Source organism: Cucumis melo, chromosome 12 (genome assembly GCF_025177605.1).
Source record: "Cucumis melo cultivar AY chromosome 12, USDA_Cmelo_AY_1.0, whole genome shotgun sequence".
NCBI lineage: Eukaryota > Viridiplantae > Streptophyta > Magnoliopsida > Cucurbitales > Cucurbitaceae > Cucumis > Cucumis melo.
In genome coordinates this window covers 3,290,779-3,303,440 of record NC_066868.1, presented here as the reverse complement: position 1 = coordinate 3,303,440, position 12,662 = coordinate 3,290,779, and the positions used below count along the sequence as shown (strand labels likewise).

General features: G+C 32.1%; 1 protein-coding gene across 1 annotated transcript; it reads left to right on the top strand.

Annotated features, from left to right (window-relative positions):
* Positions 1-9,065: 9,065 nt before the first annotated feature.
* Positions 9,066-11,307, top strand: LOC103497211 (exocyst complex component EXO70H1-like). Its single transcript, XM_008459323.3, has one exon. It carries the CDS (start codon positions 9,245-9,247, stop codon positions 11,114-11,116), a length of 1,872 nt encoding a protein of 623 aa, XP_008457545.2. The 5' UTR covers positions 9,066-9,244; the 3' UTR covers positions 11,117-11,307.
* Positions 11,308-12,662: the final 1,355 nt, after the last annotated feature.

Sequence of the window (12,662 nt, the reverse complement as noted above, 5' to 3'; positions counted from 1 at the left end):
ATTTTCATTAGTTTGATATTGACATATAAGATGTTAATCGATATTTTCTTTGTATCATAAAAAATTTCTCAAATCACAAAAAATAAACAATGAAATATACCACTAATAAAAATATAATATAAACAATAAATATGTTCCTTTATTTAATAATAAGAAACTTTTCTCTTATTTCTAGTAGAAAAAAACTTAGGCGGTGTTTTTGAGTTGGGATGCATCTATCTTCTTTCTATGCATCCCAAACTATGCTCATAGTCATTGTCGTAGTTTGATTTTTCACAAAATACCTTTTCCAGAATTTATATTTGTCCAATCAAAAAGTGATAAACACGATAGTTAGATGGAGCTTATATTGCACCTAATTCTTATTCTCTCCCATATCACGTACTCATTTAGAGAAATGAGATATCTGTTAACTATATAAAACAAACATCATCCACCTAATTGTCCTGCAATTGTCTTGTGAGCCACATCCAACTTAGATAAAAGTTGGGTCAATTATATTTGGCATTAATCCAAATGTCTTTCTACTTGGTTTGTTTCCAGTGAAGCCCATCTCTTTTACCAAATCTGTAATTATAAATCTTTGTCTTCAAATAGTCTTCTGAGTGTTTAGCTCAAAAAGTTGAGAAAATTGTAATGGAGGAAGTGAAGTTGTGAACCTTCTCCTTGTTTGAAATATCAATTTTATGTCTTAATTTCTTGCATTGTATAGTACTTGTTTCTTATCTCCATTGTTTTGCTTTGAAAGCAAATTATGGCATGACTTTGGTATACTAAATCGTTCTACACTTACCTCAAAACCTACCCCAATCGAACAAATGGTGATAAGTAACAAGTGCATGTGGAGAGAAGTTTTGTGCATATTCACAATATTTGTTTCAACTATTTGTGTAAATCTTCCAATTACACAAAACTGAAAAGGTAAGTCTAAGTCATTCTCATCATTAATCATTTTACATATTAGTTATCAAATAAATTTCTATGTCGTAATAATAACTCAATAGATTAGTATAATAATATAATTTTTATTTCTTTAAAAATAGTTTTGAAACTAGAGGTTAACTTTTGAAACAAAAAATTTCAATGGCAAAATAATAAAATTTCAAAGTATAAAAGTAATTTGGCAAGGTTATTTAATGAGAACATGTTTTTGTGGGATGGTATTTCTATAGGATATATTACACGTCAAGAATAGTTAAATATTAGCTATTTTAGGATTTGCAAGTAACAAGATGAAGTGTAGAGAGTTGCTTGTTTGGTGTGCTTTTATTTATTATATTTGTGTCATGGACTTTCTTCATACTCTTCAAGTAATTGGTTAAATTATTTGATTTGAGATTTTTCTTTATTAACGTTTTAAATAGTTTGACGCTCTTATTTCAATAGCTCCGAAATAAGTATTCTCCCTTAAATATTTTATTTTTCAATTATAACGATTTTTTTAGCCCTCCAATACTAATAAATAAATATATATAATAATAATAATAATAATAATAATAATTTGTACTTGAACTGCGAATCTATTTTTTAGCAGTTCAATGCTAAAGGAATCATGTCTATATCTTCCAAAACAATACAATAATCCATCCCTTTAGTTTCACATTTGTTTTATTTTCTTTATTTCGTACTGAAAACTTTGGCATGATCCATGTGTGTGATTTTGAATTTTAGCATATGCCTATTGTTTCTCAAGCTACTTACCATGTCAGTCATCAGTCAACACTACATTAATCGAAGAGTTGGGGAAAAAAATATATTAAAAAAAACTCCTCAGATAAAGCTACATGTGTGCTCATTGGCAATTCCTTTTCAAATTTGTTTTTTTTAATTTATTTATTTACTACCATTGTTTTTATTAATTATAAATAACTATAAAGGAATTCGTGTGTTCGGATTCACTACAAGAAATCGGGATTTTCTCGATGCCGAAAAACGTTGGGGGAAGTGAAAAATACGTCGGGAAAGGATCTCCCGACGCCGTCTTTCCCGACGTAATCCACGGCGTCGGGAAAGCCTCCCCCGACAGGCTTTACCGTGCAGCTTTGTTAAGGAACCGTTTTGCCGACACTATACTGAAAGCTTGAGAAAAAACATTTGAAAATGTTCGTTAAACTTGAGATTTTTCTTGTTTGTCCAATGTTAAGTCAACCCTATGATGCACAGACACACACATATTCATTCAATGAAAGTTGTTTCAATAAAAAAAACATATTCATTTAAGATATATTTGTTTTGAAAGTCATTGACTGACTTAGCTACAGAGTGACAAACTGGATCCTGAAAAAGTGCGAATGGAGAGAGAAGAACTTGAAAGACAGCAAAGAGAAGGTTGGCGGCGAGCTATGGACGGAGGAAGGCTGAATTAAGCTGAAGTTGCGGCTGCGACAACGCACGACGGCGACGAACGGCAACGACAATGGAACGGACAGCGACGAGCTACGGACGGCGACGAATGTTTCTCTCTTCTTTGAACCCTTTCCCTTTCGTTTTCAGTTCTGTGTAAAACAGAAACGAAATAAATATTCAGGGGATCTCCCGATGCACTACTTACGGCATCGGGAAAACCTAGACCTTTCCCGACGCACTACTTACAGCGTCGGAAAAACCTAGGCCTTTCCCGACACACTACTTGCCTTTCCGACGCACACTTACGACGTCAGGAATACCCCTTATTTCCCGACGTCTTGTACCTGACGCATGAATTGTGCATCGAAAAAACCTCTTATTCCTGACGTCTTACTTTATGCGTCGGGAGAACCTCTTACTTCTAACGTCTTTTTTGACGTCAGGAAAACACTACAAGAAAATGGAGCATTTCCGACGTCGAAAAGGACGTCGGCATAAAGAACGTCGGGAATAAGGTCTTTCCCGACGCCATCAACACCGCGTCGGAAGAAGCGTCGGGAAAACACTCTTTCCCGACGCATCACGAAGGCGTCAGCAAGTACTCGTCAGGAAAAGGGTAAATTAATTTAAAAAACGAAACATTCCTGAGGTCGTGCATAGTGCGTCGGGAATAGGGTTTTTCCTGACGCAGCCATAAGCGTCAGGAAAACCTTTTAATGGGCGTCGGGAATTCCCCTTTTCCCAACGCTTTTTGGGGGATTTCCCGACGTCGCGGCACTGCGTCGGGAAATCCCCTTTTTAATCGTTTCAGTTCTGTATCTTACAGAATCGAAACCGAGAGGGAAAAAGAGAGGAAAAGTCGAGAGTCGTCGCCGTTTCCGTCGCCCTTCCGCCGCTGTTCTGCTGCCGTCCGTCGCGGCAGTCCATCGTCATTGTCCCTCGCCGCCGTCTGCCACTTTAGGTAAGTGGAAAATTAAAATTTATTTAGTTTAAATTTATGTTTTAGGGTTTTTCTTAGGAAAATTTATGGCAATTAATTTACTAATCAAATGTATTATGTTTCATGTTCAAGATTTCAATATTTTCTTGAATGGAATTATCTTATTAGGTAATAGGATATTGATATAATGGATGTGTCCCCCATGTGCTCTGTCTTTTTAGGACTATCCATCTACTTATTGGTTTTTTTTTTTTTCATTTCTGAAAAGAGAGGGTTGTGATTATACTCATTGAAGGCATTTAAATTGACATTCTAGTTTTGTGTTTGATTAGGCTTTTTTTTTTAGTATAAGCTATTTGTAAGGTTAAATTCCATGAAGGTAAGTTTCCAAATTACCATCAAATTTGTTTGGAACCCTCCGATTATATAATTTTTGGGTGATGTATTGTCATTTTTCATAGATTTGAATTTGGGTGTTTTGGATTTTAGATGCTAGAATTGATTGAGAAATTTCTATTTATATAACAAATATTTAATATTGATAAGAATGAATATGTTAATTTAGATATAGATGCTTTATATTGATATATCTACTACTTGCTGAGGTGTTAATAGACTCACTCACTCACTCTAGCATTTAAATTGAAATTTAAGTGGGAGGGAAAAATAGAAAATTTCAGATATTGGATTTGGAGAAAATTAAATGACATAAATATCCTGATGGGATCTCACAGGCTAAATTCTCAATTTTGATTATGTTGTTTTTAATTTGTATATGTTCAATTTAATTAATGATGTTACTTTCAATTTTTTTTCTACTAATGTTTTTACATGTTTGAAGTTATCTAATCTAAATACACGTAAGCTACTTTTACACACATATAAATAAAATGTGAGATTTTTTAGGTCTTATTGTTGGATAAAATATGTTTAATTAAATAAATATTTTTCGTAATAATTTTGTAGTGTAGAGTAAATAGTTTATATCTAGTTTATATAATCATCTAGTTTATATATTTTGATTCTAGCTATGTGTTCGTATTTGGTTATTGAATGTTTGTTTTCTATGTTCATAGCCATTATGTCATATGGACAATCAAATTTTATGGAGACGGACGATATGTTCCTCCAGTTTCAGGACGATTTAGATAACATCGCGGGAGGGTCGTCATCTGTGGGCGACAATACGGGTGAGTCTAAGAATTTTCTTCATTTTAACTTACAAATATTTCATGTTCTTTTTTCTAACTTTATATGTTATTATCGATTTATTGAACAGGGTCTTCTTCTCAACAAACGACTCCGACTCCTAGGAGACGTGTGCAGTCTCGACTCTTGGAGTTAGAGCGTCACGTTACAATAAATGGGCGCATTCCGATGACGATAGAAATCACCAAGCATTAGCTTCACAAGTGGAAGTATGAAAAAGATGATAGAAGAACTAACTCGTGCACAACAGGGACCACCACATGATCCCTAGCTCTGCGGTACGTATATGTCTCTATTATTCTTAAGTTTTTGCAATATATGATTATGTATTAAACTTAGTTATTGTTATACCATTTTTAGGACCGAAGGTGTAGAATAACGCGCATACGCACCTCGTTGGGAGACTTTTTCTTAATGTTTATGTTTTTTCTATTTTGAGAACTATATTTTGTTGTAGTGAACTTATTCGTATTATTCATTTTAATTCTATTTTTTTAATTTGTGTTTGTATATTTCTTAATTTATTTTAATTTATATTTAATTTGTTTTAATTTAATCCAAAACGTCAGGAAAAAACTTTTAGCAATCCGAACATTATTGTGAATGTTTAAGCAAAATATTATAAGGAAAAAAGTAGAAATAAAATATTTAAAAAATATATATAAAAAGGAATTCCCGACGTAAAGAAACGTCGGGAAAAAACGTTGAAAAAGAGGTTTTCCCGATGCCGAAATACGCGTCGGAAGAGGCTTTCCCGATGCCGTACCAACACGGCGTCGGGAAAGCCTCTCCCGACGCCTTTCTCTCGACGTTCTTCCCGACGTCGTTTGGTACGTCGGGATATCCTTTTCTGACGTACTTTTCATTTTCACCGACGTTTTGTGGCGTCGGGAGTACCCCCGTCTCTTGTAGTGAAAGTCCGATTTCTTGTAGTGATTGGCTTGATAGTTGCACGATATCGTGAAAAAAGATTGGCTAAGTAGCTGTTACAAAAAATAGTGGCTAGAAGTTGACCGACAGGTGGTCATTATACGTAATGGTTGAGGATTGGCCTGCGGTAATAACTGAAAATAGTAGCTTTAGATTGATTGATGATGGTTCCTGGAAATGGTATCAACCTACATATAATGAATTGAATATATGCCTCATTCCGAATATAAACTCTAAGAGTCTTTATTGAAAAAAAAAACTCAAATATTTTTAAAACTAAATTAAATCTCACCGTTTTCATTTTAATGCTGATTTTTTAAGGTACCTTGTTAATGAATGTTGATTAAGTCAACAATTATGTTTGAATTGAAGATATCAAATCAATATATCTAATTTCTTACGTATAAAATATTAGGATTTGTTGAAAAAAGAAACAAAAGGCACTAACAAGCTATTATAAGGTATGAAAACCTTCCCAAATTATCTATTAAAAAAATACATCTAGTGTAATTTCATTGAGTAAAAAATTAGATTTCGTTGCATAGTATAAACAACCGCAGATGTAAAAACATTGTCAACAAGAGATTCTATAGTTTAGTGAAAATAAATTTTTCTATAAAACGTAAGTCTTGAAAGTTAAACCTAAATATAGGAGGACTTAAAAACCAAATTACCCCATAACGAAGAAAGGGTGTTTACACCAAATCAATATAATATGGATGGTTGAGAAAGAAACAAAAGGCATCACAAACTATTATAAAATATGAAAACCTTCCTAACTTCTCAATATAATATATATAATTTCCTTACCTAAAAAAGTGAATTGGTTGTGTGGTATTTAATGATAATAATAAGAGAAAATACCCTTCCTTGAGAAAATTTATAAAAAAGAATTATTTTCATAGATATTAGATCTAGTATTTACGTAGTTCTTGTTACTTACACTCTATTTACTCTATCAATAGCTATGGTGTAAACATAGTTCTACATGTTGACACTGTGTGTTTCCAAAATATAATCACGGTTCTAACATCTTTTAAGCATGCTCTTTTATACAAAGAATAATCGTTCAAAATGTACTCGCACCCCAAGTTTTGGTTGCTTTTGATTGTGATGGCTTTGTTGCTTGTTTATGATTGTCTTTTTGAAATAATATTAAATGATTTAAAGACACTTGTTTTGACTAATTTAATTTAAATTTACGAAAAGAAAAAAAAACGAATAACAACCATCTTCATAAATAGAATACTTTCTCATTTATTTACGAAAGATTATTATAAATGATAAAATTGTTCGAACATTTTTACAAAATATAACAAAATTTCAAATTCTAACGAGGAGAGATATTGATAGGTTTATAATAATGTCTGTTATTATGGTTTATAATAATATATAACTTCTAAATATTTTAGTTAATGGTAATATATTTAAAAATATCTATTTATTTATTTATTTATTGATTGGTCTTTTGAACTTTTCCCTACGTCTAGTATTTTCTTCAGTAAAATAATATAATTTATGCGCATGGCTCCACGTGTGATAAATTTAAATTTTAATATCCACATTATTTATTAGTACAAAACTACAAAAAGAAGAAAAGATTAATTTATGTCGGGCCACTCACCACGTCAGCCTTCAGCAACTAAATTATTGGAACTGATTTTGTATTTTACTTCTCCTATTTCCAAACTTCATTCACTTTTTAACTTCAAATATTCTTTTACTTCTAATCCTTTATATTTTATTTTATTTTAAATCTTTCTATTTTTATTAATTAAAAGTTGTTCTTTTTTTTTTTTAGAAATTAGTTCGTTTTTATTTGTAGATTATTGGTAAAAAAGGTGGAAAGCAATTTTCCATAGGCATACCTAATTAAAAGTCATTTTTATTTAATATTTTGGCCTTTCACTATTTTACTCAGAAAAAATTCAAAGCCTATAAATATAAATCTCTTTACATTTCTATTAAAAAAATTTCATAAATAAACACTTTATAAAAGTTCAAACTAAAACTGTCATTTTTAAAATTTAAAGACTAAGATAATAACACAAGATTTGAAGTTTCCATATCAAAATAAAATGTAAAGAAATAGAAACATTGAAGCATGAAATAAGAAAAAAAACCATAATGCTAATGGATTAGTTATTTACTTTGAAAGAAAACAATAATTTACTTTTTTGGAGTGATTGGTCAACATAAATAAGTAAATAGAAAAATTTAATATTCTAAGTATCTTTAAAAACTAAATTTAATTTGACCGTTTCGTTTTAATGCTGATTTTTTTAAGTATATTGTAAGGTCGATTAAGTCAATATTTGATGTTGATATACGATGCTTTTATTTAATCTAATTTAATTCATTTAAAAACTCAATTAATGTCTATAACATTTATTTATTCAACCCTAAAAGAATAGTAGAATTGGTCACCTTGAAGAATAAAAAATATATAATTATATTTAATTTCTTACTCTTAAAATATTATGATTGTTCCATAAAAAACAAAGGGTCAATAACTAACTATAATATAATATAAAAACCTTCTAATTAAACTATCCATTCAAAAAAGGGCTTTTTTTTCAAGAATAATAAACAAGTACAAGTTATTTACACCTATGACAAAAAAACCATTCTATACTCTGTTTTGAGATAAACTATAATTAGTTTGTCATTTTTGTCATTTTTTTCGATTCTTTAAAAAAAACAAAAATAATAAATTTCATAAAATATTTATAAAATATAACAAATTTGTATATTCTATCAACGATAGATATTAATATGTTTCTACTAGTGACGTTTTTAGATAATAATAGAAGTTTATTAATTTATATCTTTGAAAGAATAAATTTTTTATTATATTTTGTAAATGTTTTATATTATTTTACTATATATGAAAATGTCTAGATTTTTTTTTTTTCCAATTTAATTAGCTTAGAGATTGAGTTAGTTGATGTGGTACAGGGTTTAGTAAATAGTTCAAAATATAATTATAATAATAACAATGTAATAACTAATAACTAAAGTTTTAAAAAATAAAATATCCTTTTCCCGAAATAAAAATGAAAGGATAGACAAATATGCAAATTATAAAATATTAAATTAATAAATAAACATTTTATGATTTTAAAGTAAGTTTATACGTATATTATTTATATTATTTTTTAAATACATTGTATTTTACTATATATTGATTCAATTTTTATATCGAAAAAATGTAAAAATATTGACATGTCAAACCAGAAATACTTCACTTCATATTAATAACAAATGGAATGAGTCTCACAATAAACTTTGTAATAGAAAATTATAAATTAATAATTACTTTTGTTTCTCTCTGACAAAACACAACTCAATTAACATATAATTAAGAAAATGTTAGTAACATATAATTAAGAATTGTTTGCTGTTGAAATACCCCATTCTTAATTGTAAAAAGCAAAAAAAGAAAAATCTCACGTAATTTTAAAAGTAATCACAATCCTAATTTTGTTTTCTTCATTAATTTAGTGTTCTCAATCTACATGAAACGAGTCGTTTTGGTCAAATAAAACAACAATCAAGAACGGCAACAATGTTGACCAACAAAAATATTAATTAAAAAGAAAAAAAAAAGTTGACTAATTCAAGTTGCTTCATAAGACAAAAAAGCCTCAGTCAAAAAGGTCCAAAAAGCTTCTTCAACCTCATCCATGGAAGAACCTTCCTCATATAAGTCCCTTTCTTTCTTCATTTATTCTCTCCATAAATTCCCCCCCTTCAGTTTCTCTTCCCCTCCATACCCATTCCCAAACTCAGCCCCCCTTTTCCCTCTCTTCTTCAACCATGAGAAACCATTTCTTCAAATCTCCTGCTCGTTCCACCCCGTCTCATTCCCCCCCGCCGCATTCTCCGCCGTCTCACGGCCTCTGCCAGTCTCTAATGGAAGAGAACATCGACGTTGCTGAAACCCTAATCACAAAATGGGATTGTACTGCTTCGTCTTATGCCGACATCACTCCTCTGTTTCAAGACGACCGCTACGAGGCCAATCAGTACCTCAAAGCCGTCAAGGATTTGCAAACAGCGATGCAGTATTTCGGCTCCGAGCGTATGAATTCTCACCATCTTGTTCGTGCTCAGAATTTGATGCAGACTGCTATGAAGAGGTTGCAGAGGGAGTTTCATCGGATTTTAGCGGAGAATCGAGCGCATTTGGATCCGGAATCGATCTCGAATCGTTCGTCCAGAGATTCTGTTTTGACTGGGAATTCTGATTTGGAAGATGAGAGTGAAGATGATTTACGATTTGCGAATGAGAATAATGTTAGTGAACAGGAGCGGATTTCGAGATCGGCTATTAAGAATTTGAAATCCATTGCGGAAGGTATGATTTCTGCTGGTTATGGTAAAGAGTGTGTGAAGATTTATGTTGTTGGTAGGAAATCCATTGTTGAGGAAGGTCTGTATAATCTTGGAGTTGCGAAAACCAATTATCATCATGTTCATAGGATGGAGTGGGAAGTTTTGGAAGTGAAGATTAAGAACTGGTTGAATGCTGTTAAAATTGCTGTAAAAACTTTCTTTGAAGCGGAGAAATTCCTTTCCGATCAAGTTTTCTCCAGTTCTGCTTCGATTAGAGAATCTGTTTTCTCAGAAATCACCAAAGAAAGTGCTCTAACTCTCTTTAGCTTCCCGGAAATGGCTGTGAAATCGAAGAAAACGCCGGAGAAAATTTTCTTGATTCTTGATCTGTACGAAGCCATTTTCGATCTATGGCCGGAAATCGAATCGATGTTCATCTACGAATCAACAGCCTCCGTCAGATCCTTAATCGATCATTCGTTAACAAAAATCGCCGAAAGCATCCGCTCCATGCTCATCGATTTTGAATCTCATATCCAAAAAGATTCCTCCAAAACCCCAGTACCAGGCGGTGGAGTTCATCCACTCACTCGTTACGTGATGAACTACATCGCCTTCCTCAGCGACTACAGTGGAATCCTCCCCGGAATCGTCGCCGATTGGCCGTTGATTCTTCATTCTCCATTACCGGAATCCTTCTTCGGCGGTAACGATTCAGAAGAAAATCCTCTCACCATACGCATGGCTTGGTTGATTCTAGTCCTTCTCTCAAAGCTCGATAGCAAAGCAGAGCTCTACCACGACGCGCCTCTATCGTACATCTTCCTCGCTAACAATCTCGAGTACATCGTCGTGAAAGTACGAACCTCAAATCTCCGATTCGTACTTGGAGATGAGTGGATCGAGAGCCATGAAACGAAGGTGAGGCAGTACGCTTCGAGTTACCAACGGATGGGATGGAGTAGAGTGTTCTTATCGTTGCCGGAGAATCCAATGGCGGAAATCTCACCGGAAAGAGCAAGAAAACACTTCCATGATTTCAATATAGCGTTTGAAGAAGCGTACAGACATCAAGTATCGTGGGTCGTGACGGATTCGAAGCTTAGAGAGCATATCAAGATCTCATTGGGGAAGAAACTGGGTACGCTTTACGGTGAGTTCTATATCAATAACCGGTCGCGATTGGAGAATCTTTACGGAAGTGAATCGGAGGTAAGATTTGCACCGGATGATTTAGGGAATTACTTGTCGGATTTGCTTCACGGCGATGGGAACTCGGGAGGGAGTGTTTCTTCGTCGTCGTCGTTGTCGTCGTCGCCGTACCATTTTCACGGTGGGCGGCGGAGTGGATGAGGACGGCGAAAAAGGTCAAATTTTAAAAAGTGATGTGTGAGGATATAATTTTAGTGACGTGTACAAATCAAATTGATTATGTTTTTTTTCCTTTTTTCCTTTTTGATTGATTGATTGATTATTTTGTATTGTAAATTTTGTATCCATATTGGTGGGGACATTATGTATGAGAAACCTTTTGTTTACTTAAATCATTATGCTCTTTAGCTCAACTCTTTTTTGTTTAACGTTTTAGTCTAAAGATAAAGATATGGTATCTCAAGTCCATGTCCATGGTCAATTAATTATATATATATGTGTGTGTGTGTGTGTGTTTGGGTGATTAGAATTTCAAGGTTGAGATTGGACTTCTCCCACGACAGCAAATCACATGGCAAGGAAATCTTAGAGACAAAAGCTTTCCCCAATACACATAAACAAATAGAAAAAGAAACAACCTTTAAATTTGGGGAAAAAAAAGTAAAAGAAATCAAAGATCTAAATTTCAAGTTTAAGATGTCATGTTCATGGTGATAATTATTGAACTCCAATTAAGTTTTAAAATGTCGAAATTTTGAAAATCAATGAACAAATGTTCATAACTCACATGGGTTACAACAAACCATTAATTTTTACCTTCTAACATCTACATTCCAACACGTAGTATCTAACATATGTTCTATTTTTTCTTTCTAAGTTTGCTTTTCTCCTTGCATTGTTCTTAAACATTACTATTTTATATTGCATGTTTATTATTTATATTATTTGTTGTATTTTTCTTTATTTATACTCAATATACACATGATGAATTCTCCTGTATAATTGTGTGATGTTCATCGTCATGTGCCGCTAACAATAAGCAAAAGCCTTATTTTAATTTATGTAGTACATAATATAATTTTCTTTAAAGCTTTCGTGTATCGATATTTGTTCAAATATGTTATCCTAACATGATATATACATAATATGTTTTATAAACTATTGGCCAAACTATCGTAGTACATACTCACTTCGTTCAATATTAAATTGCCGATTTATTTATTGATATATCATTGTATTTCATAGTCCCACACAATTCTAACGTGTTTTCTTTTGACATTCCAATTTGTCACTATACCTTCTACTAAACCTTTAATCAAATATGCCACGCTATCATTTAATTAGGAGTGCAAAATTCGAAGCTAGATGTCACCAAAAACACAAGTGGGGTTTTGAGTAGGTGATGTTCATAATTCCACCTTAAATATATATGCTTCCTAAAAAGTCATGTGTTTCATAAATTGTGTTTTTCTAAACTTTCATTTTATGGTTGTACCATATGCATTAAATGCTATATACTATCACTGGGTCTATTTAAATTTTATGAAATTTGAAACAATTACATTAAATTTGATGAGAAACAATCGATCATATTATACTAAAAATAAAGGTTAAGCAATTATATATTTTTGCCATTTATAATAATTTTTTATTCTCTAATAATGAATTGAATTGGAAAGTAGTCATCGTTATGACTTGAACAAACAAGATTGTGGGAGTTTCTTTGTAGAAAATTATAGAAGAATTT

Excerpts from the sequence above, each read along its gene's own strand:
- LOC103497211 (XM_008459323.3), top strand. The coding sequence starts at position 9,245 with ATGAGAAACCATTTCTTCAAATCTCCTGCTCGTTCCACCCCGTCTCAT.